This window comes from Schistocerca cancellata, chromosome 3, assembly GCF_023864275.1.
Source record: "Schistocerca cancellata isolate TAMUIC-IGC-003103 chromosome 3, iqSchCanc2.1, whole genome shotgun sequence".
In the NCBI taxonomy this organism is placed as follows: domain Eukaryota; kingdom Metazoa; phylum Arthropoda; class Insecta; order Orthoptera; family Acrididae; genus Schistocerca; species Schistocerca cancellata.
Window position 1 is genome coordinate 267,111,297 of NC_064628.1, and position 23,524 is coordinate 267,134,820.

At 39.3% G+C, this 23,524-nt stretch overlaps 1 protein-coding gene across 1 annotated transcript in view; it reads right to left on the reverse strand.

Annotated features, from left to right (window-relative positions):
* Window positions 1–3,831: 3,831 nt before the first annotated feature.
* Window positions 3,832–23,524, reverse strand: part of LOC126174925 (transcriptional regulator ovo-like) — a 127,163-nt gene continuing 107,470 nt past the window's right edge. Inside the window, exons 2-12 of the mRNA XM_049921365.1 lie at window positions 11,857–12,093; window positions 11,240–11,592; window positions 9,449–9,818; window positions 8,407–8,878; window positions 8,025–8,281; window positions 7,271–7,387; window positions 6,446–6,702; window positions 5,253–5,570; window positions 4,837–5,173; window positions 4,353–4,477; window positions 3,832–4,118 (exon numbers count right to left, since the gene is read on the reverse strand). Coding sequence (XP_049777322.1) covers window positions 3,948–4,118; window positions 4,353–4,477; window positions 4,837–5,173; window positions 5,253–5,570; window positions 6,446–6,702; window positions 7,271–7,387; window positions 8,025–8,281; window positions 8,407–8,878; window positions 9,449–9,818; window positions 11,240–11,592; window positions 11,857–12,093 — 3,014 coding nt within the window. The 3' untranslated portion in view covers window positions 3,832–3,947. The remainder of the gene's footprint in view (window positions 4,119–4,352; window positions 4,478–4,836; window positions 5,174–5,252; window positions 5,571–6,445; window positions 6,703–7,270; window positions 7,388–8,024; window positions 8,282–8,406; window positions 8,879–9,448; window positions 9,819–11,239; window positions 11,593–11,856; window positions 12,094–23,524) is intronic.

The following is a 23,524-nucleotide window of genomic DNA, read 5'->3' on the forward strand; positions in this document are numbered from 1 at the left end:
TTTAGCTTCCCTACTAAAGTTTTGTCATGTACACAAATGTGCTGACAAGGTCACAAAAAAATGCCAAGATGATTTAGTTTGTTTTTCTTCTACTATAACAGAGTTTGGAGAAATATTATTGCTTGTTCAATACAGACACCTTTATGAAAGAAACTGAGCTGTGATTAAGAGGTTATTGACAGGAAAGCATTTTTACTTTCTGTTGTAAGCTACCTAAGAGATACGGAGGGGGCAGATGGTTTTATATTAGAGGTCACTTGTTTATTTCCACTTTTATAACTGGGTATTACCATTGCTCACTTCAGCCCTTCAGGAAACACACTAACTGCTGAAATAGTTACAAAAGTAACAAGGGAGGTGCTACTAAGTCAGCATATGGTTTTAATACTGTACGTAATCTAAGAACTGCTGCTTTTTAAAAACAGTCTTTTTGTCAAAGCTCTCGAATTTTATGGCCAACAATCCGAATTTAATGATTTTTCTAATCATTTTCAGAACATTTATTTTCATTGATTGTGTACAATTTTTTGGTGATAATTTGAAAATTTGTCACTATATTCCTTTGTTCTTTATTGCGGCTAAGCATCTGAATTTAGATAGCATTCATTCTTCCGGATAAGATACTGTGATATTACATGGCAAATACGCATAATCTCTTGGTGCTGTTGTCCTTGTAAATTCTCTCTGAATGTTTTATTCATGTTATTTACAATTGTTTCCCTTCACTACAGTGAATGTGGTAACCTTTTACCACTTTTGCAATTCTGTTAAAATACTGAACACAAACTTCACATAACATCAGACATTGCAACATTCTACATCAATAGTTACTGTGTGCCCGAAGAAGTGAAAATTCGGAATAATTATGCCTCGTTAGAGCAAAATTTCAATTTTACTACTGGTACAGTCAGATTAAATTTAGACAAGTCTTAAATATAGGATTTTTTTTCCTGTATCTAATGCTGTGGCTAGCTTGAGACCATGTCAGGAGGAAATCTGGTGTTAATAAGGATTAAAAATAAACAATTTCAATTCAGTACAGTATTGCAGGTTTACTTTGAAATATCAAGATATTTGCATCGACCTGCAACCGCTCAATTTAAACTGATGTCAGAAGCTCTCTTCTTAACCAATGGAATTAAATAGTCACATCTCTAAGAGCTTATAGGAAGGTGGAAAGAAAGTATGAACTAGAAATCACAGAGGTAACAAATTACTTTTAGTACAAAATTATGTAAGTAGGTGGCAACTAGCCTTATGAAACAAAAGTTGTTGGTGGTGTCAGATACATTGACAAGTTACAGCCAGAGTAGAATATAAAACATGCTGGTATTAGTTAAATTGGCCTTTTGGTCAGAAAAGGATATCCTTAGTACTTTAGGGGCTACACGCGCACGCACGCATGCACATTCATTCATTCATTCATTTCTCTTTTATAAATGCTGCTTAAAGATATTGTCTTTAAAGACAAACTAGCTGCAGCTAACACTCTGAAAGTAAATCTTGTATGTGGAGCAACTATACATACTTAGACAAGACTAGCCTTCCAAGTAAGTGTTGAACAAGAGTCATTTGTTAACAATCCTTTAATTAAGTAATAAATACAAGCACTGAAATTTACATTACTTATAATATTTGCAATGCTTTTCTGCAGGTTTCAGTTTTGGATTTTTATGAATATATTTACCCCGTTGAAATAAATTAAGAACATGATTTCAGTTTTAACTACAGCCATTGCTCACATGTCAAAAAAATTACTCAAATCAGCACATATGCCATAGTTACATTTTACCATAACTTTTGCATGCAAACTACACAGTTGTCAAGTCACTTTTTATTCAAATGGACTGTAGCATGTATTGTAATTCTTTTTACCATGTTGCAATAAGCCTGTGATTTATATAGACATTTGTTACAATTTTATTGCCCATGCTGAATTTCACAAAATATGTACTTTTCTGTTACACTGTAAAATTGCATGTCCATGCAAAACTGTACACCTTTTTGATGTAGCCTTCCAGAAAGAAAGAAACCGCAACACATGTCAGTATCAAAGTGTTTGAACCTTTAAGTTTTGCTGTAAGTTTTTTGCTTTATCAAGTAATTTATTTTCCATGCACACTTTTTCACTGATGTGATTAGAAAGAATGAGGTAATGCAAAGGCAAAACAGAATCTTTCCACCTACCCACGGATGTCTTTGCTTCTACCCAGGAACTGTATGTGTCATGATATCAGTCTGCTTTGTAATACAGATTCAGATATAACCCTGTACAGTTTAATGAATACATATGTATGATACACATTTTCCCCTGAAATGTGAACATTTGATCCTAAAATCCATTTCTTTTTGTTTTAAGAAATGATACCAAGCATATATTATGGCTACAGTTTACTTACACAAGTGTGTACAACCCATATTTTATGCTTCCTTTAAGATAGTGCAGAATTTAAATAAATAGTCTGGCAGACTTTTCTGTTACAACCTGGCTCTATTATAACCATTCAGTGGTGGATGAAGCCCAATTATATACAAGAAGAAATTTCTTAAGTACTTTTTTCCAGTTCTTGCCCTTCAGCAACATTTCTATAACAAAATGTACTATCACTAAGAATAGAGAACTTTTATGACAAATTCAGAAATGTATTTTATTACACATTTCATTTGCAAAAATGTGAATACTTCATAGTGCGATTATCATGTTTTGCGGCTACACACCACACAGGAAACTGTTTATACAGACCTACACAACCAAATACCAGCCCATTATTTACAAGTAACCATCCCTCAGCCACATGTATTCTAATTGTGAATGAACAATGTCAACTCACAAGTTCAAGTCTTCTTTAATTGTGAAGTTTACTTTTCACTTTAGTAATGAACAGTCTGGAACATGCAATGTTTTTTTCAATTATATTATTAGATACAACATTTCAACAAGACAACAAATAACTGCACCAAAAATAGCACAACATGTAGCGTCTTTTCTTTCATTAAATATCTATTATTTTCAATTGTACTTATCACAAATATTAATGTAATATATATATATCACAGGTACATACTGTTAAAGTCTGTAATTAAAAATATAGTCTACATACAAATAGTATTCAGTACATCCACTTTCCTGGTAAGATTGTTGCAGCAGTCCAGATATTACAAAAAAAAAAAAAAAAATATTTTTTCCATTCTTCTGGTTGTGGAAAATGAATTGTATTGCACATATGGTCATACTAACTATCTAGAGCTCTGAAACTGATTTTGGAATTGCTACTCTCAATGCCTCCTGTACACTAACAACTTTTATCACAATAGATATACACTAACAATCCCACTAGATGACAAAATATGAGTTCAATACCACCTTATAAGATTGTACTACATAACAAATACTTTAAATACTGAAGTATGCTAAATTTTGAAACATTTTAACATATAACAAAGAGTTTACATAATGTCTGATTACCAATAGGCCTTTAATGCACAACCCCCTTACTTCCTGTTATAAAAATCTAAAAGAAAGGTCAACATAAAACTGATTAGTGATCTAAAAGACATTTAGAAAAAAGCCAGTTGATATTTAGACAAAATACAAACTCTCATAGCAATACTGTACTTTAGAACAATAGTCAGCTAGTTTGTGCCAATTGCGAGTACAGAGTCGCAATGAATGGTTATCACCAAGTCCACATTTATATGCACAACCGTGTCCTTGCTCTAAAGTTTCACTGTTCACTGAGATTCTTACTCACTTTGCAAAAAGGTCTGTTGTCTTTGGTTAACTGTTAACTTCTTCAGCATAATGACAGCAGTGCATATTCATAACAGAAGACAGACACACACACACACACACACACACACACACACACACACACACACACACACACACACTTATGTTGCTTCAGCTGTTATTAAGCTTGTCATGAAGTCACACTGAAGGTAATGCTTTATGATCGCACTTGCAGAAGCATGTTGGCAAAGTTTGCATTTGTAAACTTGAAATGACGTTTGTCATAAAATTTCAGAAGTGCTGGGCTGTATGGATGGTTGTCTTTCAAGTGTAGGTAATGAACTTCAGGTTCACTGGTTGTGTGACCACATTCCTCACACACGTACATCTGAAAAATTATTTTCTGAATTAGAAATATAATGTAAAAAAATGACAAACTGAAAGATAAAAACAGAATGGTGATCATCACAGGGAAGTAACAATCTCCATGAAAAGGTGCGATAAAATGAAATTTTTATCTCAAATGCTCAGAAATTCTTGGAAGACTGCTAGTTACTTTCTCACCATTCCCTTTTTCTTAATAAACCATTGTTACTGCACCACTAATGGAAATTTTAGTTACCTTTGTTCTCCTTTCCTTGTAAGCATACTGATGCTGGACCCCATGGACCTTGAGGCAATGAGATTCTAGAGAACATCGCTGTGTGAAAGATTTTTCACACAGGTTGCATTTATATGGGCGAACACCTGCAACAAAAGACTATAATGAGAGTTTGCCCAACAGAATACCTATGCATGAAAACACATTCCATTAGACTTTATTATTAATCTCAATATTGTTCTGTGATTCATCTTGCATATCTTTATGGTTGTTATTACTTCCTGCTCTCTATCACCAGTTAAACAAACCAATGCATAAAATATTTGTCCTTTTGAAACAACTTTGAACAGCTGACTCAACGGGTAAAGTTATGTTGACTGAATGGTCATTAACTCAAAATACAACAGACCACACTCATTGCTTCTGAGAAATTTTAAGTAAAATGCATCTCTATCTTTTCAAACAGTGCTGTTTTATTAAGAATGTGATAAATATGCACACACACCTGTATGTGTCCTGGTATGCCGCTTCAAGTCAAAAGTGTCATTAAACCCTTTTCCACAAAAAGTGCAAAGGTAACGTTTCACATCACTGTGACACTTCATATGCCTATTGAGAAGTCTCTGCAGACTGAAGGTTTTGGCGCAGATACGACATGTAAAACGTGTAGGATCATCAGGATTGGCTGAAGGACGTTCCACGGAATCATTTGTAACATGGGCTGCCCTTGAAGAAGGTCTTCCTCCAGGCACTGCAGGTGTCATTTCATGGTTTGCCAATGGGTTTTTGATGCCATGACCACCATTGACAAACTCCAATGGTACCTCCACAGGCAAACCAAGCTGTAAGGAAAAACCTCATTATTATCACAAATACAGGAATGAAAATGGAGAACCAGAATGCAAAGAATAAAATAATTACCCTTTGCTGCAAGATGTTAACACGAACTTGCAATGATGGTATGTTGCTGATGTCTGTCTGTACAGTATTTGCATCTGAGCTGTTGGCCGTTCTGCGACTTGGTCCTCCAGAAATTGAAGCAGGCGGTGATAGAGAACCAGGTCCCGAGCCAGCTCCATCGAGGCTGCAGGAGGCGGGTGATGGAAGTGAAACTGCCCCAGGTGAATGCAGCTCTAGGCCTCCACCAGCTGTGAAGGATGAAAGCCCTGGTGACAGCTGTAGCTGTGAGCTAGCTGATGAATGCTGCTGGACCATGTGCTGCTGTTGTGACATCTGCACCTGTAATAATATTTGAAAAAAATTCTCATTATAAACTGATGACAAGTTAATGTTAATTTGATTTGATACTTAGAACTTTAAGAAAAGAAATAAGAAGAATCTAAAGACCTGATATTAACACCTATTTACTGGAACACTTAGGCGGGATGGACATGGACGAAGAGTGGCAGAACGAGATTACAATGAAAATCCAATTCACGTATCTATTTAACAATTGTGAAGCATTACTGAGTTCGCTAGTATTGAAGAATTACACAGTTCTCTCTCTATCAAGTAGAACCACCTATATCCCTAACAAGATTCTATTGATTTTTACTTCATATTTCCACTGATCTCAATTATTTATCTATACTCACTGTTTTATCCATTTAGTGCCCTAATAAAACTAATTGCTTAAATAATTTTCACTGCAAAAGCATTCAGCCCCTACTGTAGATTTACAGATAAGAGATGCTGAAGTAAAATAATATGCCAATTATACTATTCATTATACTTATCGATTTCCATCTCTCTCTCTTAACACAGATTCAGGACTCTAATCAAGATTCCCTACGTTAACTACCTACATTCCCATTTCCTTCAACTTGCTTCTCTTCAGCTACATAGGGTGATGCTGACATCACCTTTTATTTAAGTCCATGTCTGCTGCTAGCTGGTAAGCTAGTAATTGTTTCTATTTTATTGTAATTTCATTTTGGACTTTTTTGTGCACTTATTACAATGCTAGGACCTTTCAAGATTTTATGAAATAGTTTTCAAAGTGCAATAGAAGTGGAAAATCTGGGAGTGAACAAGAACATGAAGAGGAGATAAGGCTGCTGCTCACCACAGAGCAATGGCATTGAGTAGCAGGAAGGTGCAACGGCAATCCATACCTGTATCTGCAGTTGCTGCATATGAGGCACGGCATCCGGGGCTGGAGAAGTAGCATCTGTCGGAGGGGAAGCTGATGATGATATATGTAGGGCCAACTCTGCACGCTCCTTTGGCAGAGGACTATAGCCAACATTGTTTCCTGAGGGATTATTTTCTCCATTTCCATAGGAGGAGGATGAAACACCATTCTTTCCAAATTGAGAGGGTGCAGCAAAATTACGTGAAGTGTCAAAACTGCGCTGTCCATTGTTGTTAGCTGAAAAAGTAATAATTCATTACATAACTGAGCTGAAATATTGTGATGAGACTTAACTATCTAAATATAATGTGTGTAATCGTGCGGTGTTATGGATATTTCTCAAGCTACCTGTAATGCTCCCAAACCTGGTAAGCAGGCCATTACTCAGAGACTTTAAGTAAAATGTTATTCACAAGAAAACTATTTTCACTCGGGAACATGGGAAATAATGATGCATAATAATTGGTCACTGTGTGTAAAAGTGTATGTTATACACTATATCTAACAATGAGCTACCAGACAGAAAATAAGAAACAGCTGCAGCATTCAAAATGACATCTATATACTCCTACAGCAAAATCATAACTATATTGCTTCATTTTAAGATGGATGAAAGTCCAAACAAATCTTGGCGTAAAGTAAGAAGAAACTAGACATGCTGCTGTATTTTTTCAATTAATTTAATCTGCAGCCATATGACACTTTTGTTACATATAAAATACATATTCCCATACTTGGGACACAGTATCTATCAGTTCTATGAGTTGCTCAAGTTACAGGAAGATTGTTGCCAAAGCATTCATACCTGCAGATGTAGAAAGGCCAAGTACATTCTGACAATGTTCTGGAAATGGATCTACACTTGGTTCGACTGGTGGTGGAATATTTGCATTGCTGCTGTTGCCACTGACATCTTGCTGACCTGCAAAATATATATATATCAATTTCAAAGTAACCAAAAAGCTTGAACAATTCCTCTCGTAAATCTTGATTGAAATCTGTTCTGCACAACAGTGTCTAAATAGATGAATGAGAGGATATAAGAATCTTTTAATAGGGTTTACATCAGTAAATTTAAAGTTCAAGTATAGAAGTAAAGATATTCAGTTAATTCTACGTACCAAAACTCTGCCAACTTTTGTTACAATGAAAATTATATAGCTGACTTCTTATGCTATGATTGCATCACTGTTTTCATATTATAAGAGTCACTTTATTACAGAGTGTTTTAAGACTAAAAAATTCATGTCAGGCACACATTACATTTAAAGACACTGATCTGCAACCAGCTACAAATATTTCCTTATCCTTGCGAAGACAAAAATTACTAATTGCCAGAGTACACTAGTAACATCACACACAAAAGGATTACATATTTTTATTAGTAAGCAAGTTGTTATCAGGATGAGATTTCACATCTTTCAATATACTCCAGCAAAGTTTAACCGGTCAAAGTATTTGGCCTGTTGTTAATTAAGAATGCAATTTTTTGACAAGTACATTGCAACTTGTTTACTCATTAGAAACAGACCTAATCATTTAACCATTGTAATGTGTACCTTGGCTGTCATCATCCAGTAGGCCATTTGCATCAGCATTTCCTGTGCTCTCCATGGCAGCATCTGTATCATCAGCCTCTGGCGAAGACATCCGTTGAAGGAAGAGATCATCAGATAGGGAAGCAATGAGAGCATTGTGGTCATGTGCAGGGCTTGCAAATGCTAATGTTGCTGTGAAGGGTAGGGGATCAACAACACTTCCTGACACCATATCCACCACCATCTGGTCTGCTGCAGCTGCAGCAGCTGTATCCACACTGTAAGAATTAAGTAATTCTCATGGATTAAATGTGTCACTAACAAGTTTTTCCTTGTGTTCATCAAAACATTTACATGTAGATATGTTAGAACATGTCATGAAACAGAACCTTGTTTTATGTACCTGAACATATTGTATGTATGCTGAGGGGCACCAAGCAGATGAACAGGAGGCAAGACACTGCCCTCAACTTTAGGAACCACTTGCTGGCGTTGATTTTGCTGCTGCTGCTGCTGCTGCTGCTGCTGCTGCTGCTGTTGTTGTTGTTGTTGTTGTTGCTGCTCTTGCTGCTGCGCAGCCACTGCTGCGGCAACATACTCGCTCAGTTCATCCTCCTCCTCCTCTTTGAAAGAAATGCCATATGATTCACATACATTCTGAAGGAGAGAGTATTGCTTCTGCTGATTGTATATGTCCTGCTGTTGTTGCTGTTGGTGGTGGTGTTGCCCAGTGTCACAGTCCATTGCAAGTGGACCTAGCAGAGAGTAATTTGCGTAATGCTGAGCAAATACACCTCCCAAGCCATTACCATTGCTTCCTGCACCACCACCAAGGCTACCAGCTTTCAGGCTCTCATAGAATGGAGGAAGTGAACCTAAAATTTAACAAAATAACTCAGTTTCATGCAAATAATGGATACAAAGAATTTAAAACAACAAATTACAACATTTTCAATTTTTAATATGTTCTAGAAATATATTTTTGTGGATATTAAACTAATTTACAGTTATCAATACTGAAACAACAAAACTTCTTTGTAACATCTGGTACAGCAATATTATGAACTTTCCTCCTCCTCTGAAGAGTTATTGGATTGTTTACTTAATCTAACACTAACTCTTCAGAGGAGGAGGAAAGTTTTTTCTAAAGATTTCACTTGCAGTAAGAGGCATGTAATGTAAATAACTTTTAAAAAAGAAACACTGCAGACTTCACTCTTCTAATAGTGAAAATTTATGAGGGTTCTGAAAGTTATTTCAATTTCAATCAAATAAATATCCATAGAAACTTATATTATCTCCACAGAAAATGTTAGATTAAAAGAAATTATGTTTACAGTAATACAAAATTGAAAGAATTGGGCCACTGAGAACCAGCTTTATATCCTAGCCAACGATAATAGAAATGTCTCAAAATATTCAATTATAGCTCAAATTTCAGTTACCTGTAGGAGGACTGTTGGGTCCATACATATTGGAACCACCACGGTGTCCACCACCACCACCTCCCGGGTTCATCGAGCCACCGCCTCCTCCGCCACCACCCAAAACGCCGCCACCACCACCTCCGAGGCTGCCACCACCCGAGTAGCCACCGAGACTGCCTCCTGAGGACCCACTTCCAGATGAACTTCCACTGCCTCCACTGCTGCTACCACCACCACTACCACGGCTACTGCTATGGCCGTGGCCAGCAGCCGCTGTGCGTGGAGTTCCTGCACCGTGGCGAGCCAGGAGATGCTGAATGGGAAGAGGTGGTAACCTGCCTCCCACTTTGAACAACTGGAAACGTGGTCGAGCTCTCCTGTCTTCGATCTGTGGAAAGTACACTCTTGTCACTATGTTGTCTGTGTATTATGGTAACTTCAATTTTAATGTACTGTACTTTGTATATCTGATCTAGGAATGTATTTACACAGAAATGTGCAATAACAGTTACCATGTTTAACAATTCTTGCAATACTTTTATCTATAGCCACTGCAGGAATCAAATCTGCTATTTCACACTTCACCTTTAAGCAGCACTTTTGAAGTGCAGAGTTTCCCCAGTTTTTTTGGCTTTGTTTGACCTAACAACACAATGCAGCACTATGGATTTTGATATGAAAATATAATTCCCATTTGCCAGGAAACTACATTTTACTCCATTACCAAAATATAATGTCATGTAGCTATGTGAATTCTTATATTATATGTCATTCCATACTAGCTACAATGCTATAAGAAAAATATTTGTCGATTTGATAACAGTAGTCTAATTATTCCAATTACTTCTCATGTGTGAAACAGCTTATTAGCTAAATGCGGCATTTTTCTAGGAAGTAGGGGTATAGCAGATGCAGTTCTTTATGTTTTGTGCAGTGCACGCAAGTAGCCAGCTTTAAATTGTTATTTATAGACTCTACATTCCCCACTCAGCTTTCTCTACATCAAAGAAATGTTTTAGGATTTCAGTTGCATCAAGCTTTTGGCAGATTTGTTCGAAGCAAATTTTAAGTGGTATGGTCATCACAACTGTTGTCACTATCCTTCTATAAACACAATGACAGTTATGGAGACACAAGGTCACAGCAACTAAAAAATCTGACTAAGTGCAGAAAGCTCTTCAGTATGCAGTTCAGGCACTAAGAACCATAAGGGCTCAAGGCAGAGAAATTAGGTTCTTAGAAAAATAGATTTGTGTGAAAATGAAATTTATAAACATCTCACACTTCCTACAAAAACATGTACCCACTTTAGGTTATGAAATACTAATATTTAAGATTATGTTTATTATTAATATTAATTCACAACATTTCCATGTTTGTGCTAGGACAACAATGTATTTTGACAGCTGTAAAATTTGTAGTTAATGTGAACCAAGAATCACATCATAAGAAACAGATACTATATTCATCACACACGTAAATTACGATCTGTTTCCAACACCTCATTCTTCGTTAGCACCCCTGTGGGCTTGCGGTTCAGATAAAACAGCCGATACAACTCTGACTACAAAGTATTACTACTAACATGCTGCAGACACAAAGTTTTCAACTATAGGTAACAGCTGAGCAGTGCAGAGTAATAAAATTATGGAACTGAGGAATAACAGAAAACATAAGAAGGGACTATTTTATTTGTAATTTAACGAGACTCCAAGGCCGTTCAACTAGATTGTCCCAAGTCTGAATTTCTGATGAAAATAAAAAGATGACCTGAGAGATGGAAAATTTTATCACATATGCTCAACTGACCTGGGAGGTATCCTGATCTGTGGCAGACCCGTCTCTCTTCTTGGGCACGTGGTAGTCTATCGGTGCGTCCTGCTCAGGGCCTAACTCAGGAGCATTACTGGGAGCAGACGTGGGCGCACGCTGAATGACCGATACGCGCTCGGCGGCAGCCGGTGGTGGCGTCGGGGTGATACCGGCATCTGGTACTGCACCTGCACTAGGAGTGCCAGTACCCGGAGGTGGCGGTGGCGGTGATGACACCGAGTCCTCCGACGGTGGAGCAGAAGGTGGTGGAGGTGGTGGCGGAGCTGTTGCAACACCAGCATATTCCTTGCGTTCGGCACGTGTCAGTACGTGGGCGCGTTGGGTTCCACCTGTTAATGAGAAACAATTTAACTAAATGCTCGAAATTTCATGTTTCATCAGTTTTGAAATGAAGGTGCACATGTGACTGCAGTGTTGATGGCCAGTTTTTAAGAAGCTATGGTATAAAAAAAGCATCAACATTATTATGTTCCTATTATATATGTAAGCTGAACAACAACAACAACGTTTAAATGTGACTATAAAGTAAAGAGTATTTATTTGCAGTCTTAGGCAACTTTAGCCCCGTCCCCCCAACTAAACTAAGAACGTACCGTTAGCAGAGGTGGTGGATGCCTGCTGCAAGTCTGCACCCAATAGGGACGAGTAGAAGCGGTGTGGCTTGTCGTCACTAGCGGCGTTAGGTTTGGTCGCAGGAGTAGGCGGCCTGGCATCACCGTCACCGGAGCCCACACCTGCGCTGACGCCGACACCCGGTGTCACAGCCCGAGAACCCTCTGGGCCCGGGGAAGAGGAAGACTTGCCGTCGCCATCTGCATCGCATTTCCCATCTGCACAGATACAGAGATCCCTGCATTATGTGTGTGTCCCACAGAGCACATACAAAGGCTGCAAAATGCTTGCTGACAACAGTGGCAGGTAACATGAACCACTGCCATAAACATGAATGATGACTGAGTTGTTACATGTGATAAGAAGATAGACACGAAAGTGATTGATGAGGTCATCTCGAATCTTACACAGCACAGTGACAACGAAAACAAAGGCAGAAATTGTGGGAAAAACGTGTAACTGTAGAGTAGTTGTTGAAAAACCGTCTTGTGAACTAGATGAATCAAAAGTTCTACTTTTACTGCGTTGCAGGTATCGACCTTGAGAAAGCAGAAGGTCGTTGCGGGCAGGGTGAGAGTGAACACAGTAGAGCACACGCCGTTAGCTGTGGGGTGGGGGCCGGGGGCTGAAGTCTGGCAGCGTCGCAGCTCACCTGTGAAGATGGTAAGACCTGGCCCGGCTGGACTCGGCTACCGGTAAAAAAGTGCTCGCCATCCGGGATGCTGGACGCAGTCGCACCTGCCGTGCACCCTACTGGCCCTTAAAAGGCGGTCGCGACTGCCACGGCTACATCATCTGGGAGCGCCTGCTCTTCAACGAAACGTTCCGTCGCCGTGCTACCATTTCTGAGGGACAATGTGGCATGTGGCTTTTAAGAATTTTAACCACTCTGTGGCAAGTAACGTGGAACACTCGTCACTACCAACGTTGATTTGGAAACACGACGGCTGTGCCTCGATGTCGCCATTTACACAAAACTGTAATTCGAAAACTAATTCTTTCGCGATGGTACTGTTGTATAAAACATTCTGAAACTTCTTACCGCGTCAATTCGGGATAAAACTTCGAGCTTTCAACGATTACCTTCATCGTTCTCGTCAGGAGCAACTGACTGTCTGAACTAATGCTGTGGTGGCTTTATCTAGCCCATAGACGGATTCTGATTGGTCCGTAATGACGTAATGCTATCGCAGATGGTGGCGCCACTGCTACCGCAGTAAATAAACATTGCGACGAGTATCTATATCATCTTCTTCTACATCGGGAGCTCGGTCTATGCACCGCAAAGATTATATTCGCTGCCACGGTTGAAGATGATCTCACACATTCTAATTTCTACAGCGTATAATTACATACTACCAGTATGTAGAAGCATGGACCAAACTTATTTTTCGACGAACAATATTTTGTGTTTGTAAGACTGTGCTCAGCAAGTGCTGTTTCTTCAGTTCTCTATTTTTATTATGCTGTTGATGTTCTGCGCGGGTGGACCGACCGATATAATTGCTTCCGCACTCACAAGGCATGTTATAAATCCCAAGGATCCTAAGACCGAGGCTATCCTTAACTGGGTGTAGCATCTTCTTTATCTTCTTAGGAGGTCGGGAAATATATCTTACACCTCGTCTTCCCAGGGCTCTGCCGATTACGCTGGATGTAGCACCACAGTAAGGAAGGAATACAATCGTCCGCTCATCCCGTGAATTGTCAACATGTTCACGTTTCCTTTTCTTTTGTACCGCAAGCTGACCACACTGATTTATGTCTTAGCGCTCAGAGTTCTTATCATCCAATCCAAAAAGGAGCAGTCTTCAATACATTGGTACACAGAACAGAAACTGTTACTGACGAGGACCATGAAATTAATCATCTGAAGTAGATGTTTCGAATAAACGGCTATGGTGCACGTGATACGAAGTCAATGTTCCCGAAGAAAGTGTTCTTTCTCTCTCTCTCTCTCTCTCTCTCTCTCTCTCTCTACCTTTCTCTCTACCTTTCGACGTTTATTGGATCTTATCAGGTATTATGTTTCACCTGACGATGCATTACCACGCTAACGAGAACACGACAAGGGCCTTAACCCGATTTCCCAGAAACTTCACTCAGTGGAAGAGGGGTAAAAATATGCGAACACGTGTCTCCGCTTATCCGTTGATACTCGGCCGTTCCTGAAAAAACTACGGTCAAAGTTTTCGAGGTACTGTTCATCTCTTTTTACCGCGCGAATCCTCAGACGAAAAGATGGCACAGTGATCAGCATCGCGACTTCTTAATTTGGCACCCCGTGTTCGACCCCCTGATAACTTTCATTTTTACAAATAACCTTTGAAATCACAGCTATAAAAATTTACGTAATGTGAACGACAATCAAATCAGGTGGTAAAATAGTCTATATTAAAACTGAGAAAGTCTAAATTCACAATAGTTGTTTATTGAATAATCAGCTATTACGGATTTGGACTTTCACTCAGTTTTAATATAGACTATTTTACCACCTCCGATTTTAAATTTAATGTTCCTCACATAATGCACTTTTATTTTTGTTTTTATTTATATACCCACGTCTGTAGAAGAGTACTACACGAATGTTTTCCAGTGTATATTGATTAACGTTGGCCTTAATCGTCCCACTGTACGTCAGGTGAATGTTTTAAGCCATCTCCTTTAGTGTATCTTGCTTCATAATCGGTTTCAAGCCCCTGTTCTCGGAAACGTGACCCTTATGCATGGTTTGCCGCGAAATTGTCAACGCGCGAAGTCTTCACCAGTGTCAGTGATGTTCTTTCCGGAGTGATATTCCTACGAAGAAATGTCACTGTGGCAAAACTGTCTTGGCGTGATGCTCGTAATATCTGTGTTTTGAACGTTTCTACGATCGGTATCATCTAAGGCAATGCATCAAATCTACAACTTCATGTACATGTACATGTACATGTACACTCTGCAAATCACATTTAAGTGCCTGGCAGATGGTTCATCGAACCACTTTCACAATTCTCTATTATTCCAGTCTCGTATAGCGCGCAGAATGAATGAACGCTTATATCTTTCGGTACGAGCTCTGATTTCCCTTATTTTATAGTGGTGGTCGTTTCTCCCTATGTAGGTCAGTGTCAACAAAATATTTCGCATTTTGAGGAGAAAGTTGGTGATTGGAATTTCGTGAGAAGATTCCGTCGCAACGAAAAACGCCTTTCTTTTAATGATTTCCAGCCTAATTCCTGTATCATTTCTGTGACCCTCTCTCCCAATTTCGCAATAATACACAACGTGCTGCCTTTCTTTGAACTCTTTCGATGTACTCGGTCAGTCCTATCTGGTAAGGATCCCACACCGCGCAGCAGTATTCTAAAAGAGGACGGACAAGCGTAGTGTAGGCAGTCTCCTTAGTAGGTCTGTTATTTATGGAGAATAAACATAGGAGTAAAATGTAAGGAATAATATAAGAACTGATACGAGGATGAATTAAAATATGGGAATTTAAGACGACTGTAACCCCCTCAACATCCCATTAGATACATACATTATATAATAAATGTGTAACACTTATTGTGAATCCAGTCGTAATGTTACAATTAATATCGCCCAATTTGATATGAAACATTCTTGTAGTAACCTACGCACATGGAAGACAAAGGAAAACAGAAATAAAATAAAAGCAATTGGCTTTCGAAAACGGGGCGCAGTATTAAGAAGCGACGATGCTAACCATTGAGCCACTGTTTCGTCTGACGACATTGTGCGGTAAACACAGAGTACCTCGAAACCTTTGACCATCGCTTTTTCAGAAATGGGCGAGACACGTGTTCGCTTATTTTGACGACTCTTCCACTGAGCGAAGTCCATGGGAAATCGTGTAGATTAGATTAGATTAGATTAGATTAATACTAGTTCCATGGATCATGAATACGATATTTCGTAATGATGTGGAACGAGTCAAATTTTCCAATACATGGCATAATTAACTTAATTTAACAACATAATTAAGTTAATATAACAACTTTTTTATAATTTTTTGTTTCGTTTTTCTTTTTTTTTCTTAATTTATATCTAAAAATTCCTCTGTGGAGTAGTAGTAGTTCTCATTCAGAGCCGGCCGGAGTGGCCGAGCGGTTAAAGGCGCTACAGTCTGGAACCGCGCGACCGCTACGGTCGCAGGTTAGAATCTTGCCTCGGGCATGGATGTGTGTGATGTCCTTAGGTTGGTTAGGTTTAAGTAGTTCTAAGTTCTAGGGGACTGATGACCACAGCAGTTAAGTCCCATAGTGCTCAGAGCCATTTTTTCTCATTCAGAAATTCTTTTAATTTCTTCTTAAATACTTGTTGGTTATCTGTCAGACTTTTGATACTATCTGGTAAGTGACAAAAGACTTTAGTGGCAGTATAATTCACCCCTTTCTATGCCAAAGTTAGATTTAATCTTGAATAGTGAAGATCATCTTTTCACTTAGTATTGTAGTTATGCACACTCCTATTACTTTTGAATTGGGTTTGGTTGTTAATAACAAATTTCATAAGAGTATATATACTGAAGCTACTGTGACTATCCCTAGATCCTTAAATAAATGTCTGCAGGATGATCTTGGGTGGACTCCAGCATTATTCTGATTACGCGCTTTTGTGCAATAAATACTTTATTCCTCAGTGATGAATTACCCCAAAATATGATGCCACATGCAAGCAATGAGTGAAAACAGGCGTAGTAAGGTAATTTATATTTATCACCAAAATTTTCAATGACCCTTATTGCATAAGTAGCTGAACTCAAACGTTTCAGCAGATCATCAATGTGTTTCTTCCAATTTAATCTCTCATCAAAGGACACACCTCAAAATTTTGAATATTCTACCTTAGCTATATGCTTCTGATTAAGGTCTATATTTATTAATGGCGTCATACCATTTACTGTACGGAACTGTATGTACTGTGTCTTATCAAAATGTAGTGAGAGTCCGTTTACAAGGAACCACTTAGTTTTTCTGAAAGACGTTATTGACAATTTTATCAGTTAATTCTTATTTGCCAAGTGTGATTACTATACTTGTATCATCAGCAAAGAGATCTAACTTTGCCTGTTCATGAATATAGAACGGCAAGTTAATATATATTAAGAACAACAAAGGACCCAAGACCGACCCTTGTGGAACCCCATTCTTGATAGTTCCCCAAGTTTGAGGAATGTGCTGATCTTTGCACATTATGAGAACTGCTTATTTCAACTTTCTGCACTCTTCCAGTTAGGTAGGAATTAAACCATTTGTGCACTGTCCCACTCTTGCCACAATACTTGAGCTTGTCTAGCAAAATTTCATGATTTACACAATCAAAAGCCTTTGAGAGATCACAAAAAATCCCAATGGGTGGGGTACGGTTATTCATCATTCAAAATTTGATTGGTGAAAGCAGATATGGCATTTTCTGTTGAAAAACCTTTCTGAAAACCAAACTGACATTTTGTTAGTACTTCATTTTTACAGATATGTGAAGCTACTCTTGAATACATTACTTTCTCAAAAATTTTGGATAAAGCTGTTAGAAGGGAGATTGGACGGTAACTGTTGACATCAGATCTATCCCCTTTTTTATGTGACGGCCCTTGCTATGTTCTCTTAAGTAGCTCGGATGCCAACTCTGGCGGAGCCCACGAGCTCATTTTATGTAGATGTTTGGTGTGCTGTGAACGCGTAAGAGCGGGCAGAAGGACAGTAGTGTATATTGGGGCGCGGTCGAGCACCTGCCGAGGGCCTTCGGAAGCCACCAAATGGAGCGGGGGCGGCGGCATCCGGCGCCGCTGTAAATGGCCGCCGCAGCGCGTCCAGCGCCCGGCAAGGCGACGTGACGTCCGCGGACCGCTACGCCGCTTCCGTCGCCTGCGTCTGCGCACGGGCTGGCGGGAGGCTACACAGAATTTACTCAGACTCCGGCAAACTTTCAGAGGTTGTTCAGGGTCTTTGTACTCTGCTAGAGGAGACCCGTGGTCTATCTTCGCACTCCACAGGCCGCCTTACGACATTGGAATGAGGTGCTCCTGGTACCACTCTTTTACAGCCCCACTTTCCTGTTCAATTTGTACGTAGTGAGTGACAAGAACGACTGCCGGTAACTCTCCGCATGAGCTCTGATTTCTGATTTTCTCGTCTCTGTCAAGCCACGAAAAACATAGTGGAGAAAACAGGAAGTTGCTCGACTTCTTGGAACGTACGGGCTCTGAATTTAGGCAGCAAACCTCTTTGGGATGCACAAGGATTATCTTTTAGCGTCTTTCACAGGAGATTTTTTAGCATTTTCGTAACGCTCTCGGATCTTCTGTATTTCTTCTACGAATCCAAACCGGTAAGGGCCACACTGGTAAACAACATTCACGAACTGGTCCAACATTTGGCGAATGAATACCTTCCTTAAGATTCTTCCAATGAATATCTGCCTGGCATTTGCTTTACCTACGACGACTTAAACCTTTTCACTTTAGGTCTTTCTGGATGGTTGCTCCTAGGTATATTACGGTTGTTTCAGTTTTCAATAATGTACGAGGCGTGATCAGAAATTATACGATATAATTTGTAAGGTATAAATTGCAATTTCGGCAAATCTGGGTGCACTGTTGTATCGTACATTTAAAACAATAGAACTTTTATCTGAATTATTTTTATGTCTGCTGCCGTTGCAGCGTGATTCATTCAGAAATATTAAACTATTTTTTTTCATGGGGGGGAGGTGCTTTTGCTCTACACAACAACACATTCAAACCCCATCAAAATGTAAGTGCAGGCCTATCCTTTGCATATGTTTACTCGTTAGATACACAGACAGAGTCAAGTTCCGCGAGATTAAGTGCCCGAGACGACCTCTGAAACGCCAGTCTGTTTGCAGGCAGCTTCCCGCTGCCAAACAAGGACCCAGTGGCGGTCGTTCCCAGGTGTCCCCGAGCGTCCTCCGCCGCGTGTGTCCTTGGCACAGTTGAGCAGCCCAGACCTACGCTCCCGGTCAGACACGGGTTTCTGGTTCACCAAATGTCACCGGCCATCTGAGGGAACTATTTAGTCACTCTTAAATTTTAAGGTTTTAACAACCTCTAACCACGGTTTATTCGGCTGATGGAAAATAATTCTGTTACGTAGCCTGGTACATTATCACCTGAATTTAAACTGGGAATTTATTACGGAAGATATCTCTGGCGCCACATGAATTGACCAACCACTTAATTACCCTGAACATTAGCTTAAAAATTAGTGAATAGGCCACAATTCAGGAATGATTTATGGGATCTTAATGTACCTTTATAGTTCTTGATTAATTCTTGGGACTATCAGCTTGGGAAATTCTCTTAAATACACTAATAACTATACGCGTGTCAGCTGGCTTGGAAGAGCCTCGATAGGAAATTGGATGAAGAGTGGGTGAGTTATTGAACATCAGGAATGCCTTTTACTATACATTTCAGGATTAATTCTTTAAAAGGAAAGCTCATGAACGAACGTATATCTAAAGGTTAACCTACAATGGAGTGTTGCTTTGCTGTAAAACGGACTGAACTGCCTACATGGATAACACGATCGTTTGAAATCTTGAATGCTGTGGGAAAGATGAATAACACATACCAGGTGATCAAAAAATCAGTATAAATTTGAAAACTGAATAAATCACGGAATAATGTAGATAGACAGGTACGAATTGACACACGTGCTTGGAATGACATGGGGTTTTATTAGAACCAAAAAAGTACAAACGTTCACAAAATGTCCGACAGATGGTCCTTTATCTGATCAGAATAGCAATAATTAGCATAACAAAGTAAGACAAAACAAAGATGATGTTCTTTACAGAAAATGCTCAATATGTCCACCATCACTCCCCAACAATAGCTGTAGTCTAGGAATAATGTTGTGAACAGCACTGTAAAGCATGTCCGGAGTTATGGTGAGGCATTGGCGTCGGATGTTGTCTTTCAGCATCCCTAGAGATGTCGGTCGATCACGATACACTTGCGACTTCAGGTAACGCCAAAGTCAATAATCGCACGGACAGAGGTCTGGGGACCTGGGAGGCCAAGCATGACTAAAGTGGCGGCTGAGCACACGATCATCACCAAACGACGGGCGCAAGAGCTCTTTCACGTGTCTAGCAATATGGAGTGTTTTTTTTTTTGTTATAATAAAACCCCATGTCATTCCTAGCATGTGCGTCAATTTTTACCCCTCTATCTACATTATTCCGTGGTTTATTAAGTTTTCAAATTTATACTGATTTTTTGATCACCCGGTACATACATTCAGACTAACCATTCATCGCAGATTAAGTTCTTCAATAATTTAATAATGGGAACAAGGTCTAAATTGGGTTGGAGAGGCTAGCCTAAATGGCGTTAGCTTTAGCAAAAAAATATTCCGAAACTTACAAAAAAAAAAAATTACGTGAGACTGCAATTAAGGACAATGAATAGGACCTACCGTCCTGTGGACAATTCTTCCTAAAGGTAGGAGCCACCTAAAAATCTCTAGTAACCACGTGGCTACCACCACAAAGAAAAATCGGTAAAATATTTTTTAAAAATCACGACAAGAAAGATCACGAAATTAAACAGAGTACGAGAATTTATTGGCGCAAGCAAACTACTTCACTTGCAAGCAATAGAATACTGAAGCACAATCTCACAAACAAAGCACGTGGTGAAGGCTACCAACCCTGAACAAAGAAAACTCACTCAAATCAGCACAAAACACAATGGATTTTATTAATATTACTACTGAACGTTAAAACCATGAACATTGCTCCTAGTCAGTTACATGATTTATTCAGAAATCTAGTCATACTCAGAGCCACGTGACCTCATGTTCCACAGTCCCAAATTTAAAGAGCACAAAAGAAACACTATTAATACGAAAAATCACGTAATTATTCTCAATTCCTGCCTACGCAAGGTATCCCGAGTTATTCCATAATAGCTGAAAACTACTGAGAAATAAATTGAGGACTCAGTTAAACTGCAACTTGCACATTCACAAAACTACAGCACTATGGATTAAGCTACTACGTGTTACCTCTTCCACGACTCCCAGCGCAGTGAGACAGTTCGCTACTCACCCAAGCTGGCTGGCTACTGCGGACCGCAACCCGACGCACAAACAATATGCACTTTCTACCTGTGCCAACTTAACAAAAGCGACGGATCATCGCTCGCCGGTGTATCTCTGACCCAGAAGAATTCGCCTTTGCTGTATACAAAAGTTGGCTAAGCTGTTCCTACATAAGAGAAACTTATCTCAAGTCCAAAGACATATGGGCACTACAGCTTCCAAGCACATAATAGGAGGGATGCAGCAAGGAAAGCAAAGGGCTACAGCGCAGATGCATGATGGTTTTCTGTATCAAATGAAACTCTTAATATGTATATAGATGGTGTGGAAAATGATTTAGCTATGAGATAAAATTCACATATGGTAATCTGGTATTGAAATATCGCTATAGCTGCGTGGCTGCAATATATAGCAACCAGCTGATCGTCTCAGTTTGAATTTATAGGAGCACCGACACGTAAGTGGTGGTGATCAGAAATGTAAAAGTGGATATCAACCTTGAAATTCAATGACTTAAAATTTACAGTAACGCTTCAGCGTCTGGTTACGTATCTGAACATATATACCATCATTTTTTTACGTTTAACGTTTTGTTGCGCGGGCTCAAATATTGTTTTGTAGCAAGTGACTACAAAATACTTGCTATGATACTGGCATAGTTAACACTAGTATTCCTTCGTGTGAAATAAAAGCCCTCGGCACACTATGCTCTCAGTGAGCGAGACGGGGATCTTCTAGGACTTCCGACGTAAATCTGTAAGTAATGTGTGACGCATTGATATACAGAAAGACGAATCAGTAACTATTTCTTCATATATTCAACCCTCTCTCTTGTATTCCTATCACATTCCCAAACACAAGTACGCTGAAGACAAAATATTAAAACGTTGTCTCTGTGTAAATGGCATGCTACTGTAGACAAAGCAACGAAATGACTGAGCAGATTGTCTCTCACAGATACGGAACAAAAACTGACAATCTTTTATACGTGGCAGCACTTCGGAAGTGTAGCTTTATTGGCAGGTAAATTGATACCGAAAATGTAAACCATTTAAATTACAACAATTGATAAAAATGCAGGAATAAAATTATTAAATAAGTTACTTGCGTGAATGAGTGCAATTCTAATAATCATTAAGTGATCACGTCAAAATTTCATTTTCCACACTTGCCGATATGGTACAAAATTTTGATACTAATTCTGAAGTTAGTTTGTGAGTAGAGACCCTCATCCTCTATAAATGGAACTGAACTTTTTAAAATATCTGGTTTCGTGTAATTGTGTGTTATGGTTCCATCTGAAAGTCACGAAAACAACAGTATAATATAAAAGTCAGTTGTATATATTCTAAGGTATTTCATTAAGTTAACAGTGATAAGCTGTTTAAACTTAAAGACAGCGATCGATCTGCCGTACGATACTTATTCCTTCAGACAATGTAAATACTTTAATCGAAAGAAAACAAGACAGAACGCTAAAACAATTTTTTCATGCCTCTTCTTTCTAAATAGCTGGTGCGTTTCACTAAATTGCAGATAATTTTGTTGTGTGTCCATGCGACCGCGAGAAACGTCAATTTTAAATATAGCCATTTAGTTGATACATCAGCGGAGACAAAAGGGAGATATCGTCCAGGCTTTGTTATTTTCTTTAGAATTTGTCTTACAGAGGTTTCGTAGCTTTTGTTAATAGAGTAGTATAAAATTCATTGGAGTTGACCTTACAGTCTTACATACGTCCGAAGTACAGGCGATCGCAAGACGTAATGCGTTTTTTAAGGACCTGAGTAAGTGACGAGCTCTGGAAACAGACATTCGTCACTAGTGAGGTGCGTGGAGGACTAACAACAGGGAAGTATCCCGTCCGGAGGTCGGGGAGCTTTCGACACTTGCTCCGTGGACTGCAGTCAGCAAACATGTGTTTCCGTGGGTGGCGGGCTGGCCCGGCGTTCTCACGACAGCCACTTGTTTGTCGCAACCACAAGGATACAGCTGCTTCACCCTTGCTGGTGCTGTGTCAAACTTCTGAACATCGTAGCCAAAACAGGGGGCCCAGGGCTTGCCAGAGTGCACAACACCAGTTGAAAGACGGCTGCGTGAAGAATCAGTTTGACATTTACCGATTTCCCAGGGAGTTCTATAGAGCATTTGCAGAGCACACTAGACGTTGGAAAACGTGGGGGACGGGGGGGGGGGGGGGCGAGGAATGGATGGATATATTCTGCGGCCAGTACATTTTGCTACTGCCGTAAGAGAACAATGTGTTATTTGACAAATTTCGTCGTCAGATTTTTGAAGTTCGGTTTCAGCAAAAACCGGTACTCGATAATTTGCGAGTTAAATAATTAAGACTTGTCAATTATTTAGAATTTCATTACAGTGGACCCTAGCAAAAATGAACCCTCGTTCGACCATTACTTTGATACTGCTCGTCATAGAGAAAATCCAAAGAGGAGCAGCGCGTTTCGTTACAGGTTCGATATTAGAAAGCGTCACGGAAATGCTCAGCTAACTCAAGTGATAAATGCTGCAAGAGATGTTTCGCATCACGATGTTTTTTACTGTTAGAAGTTCC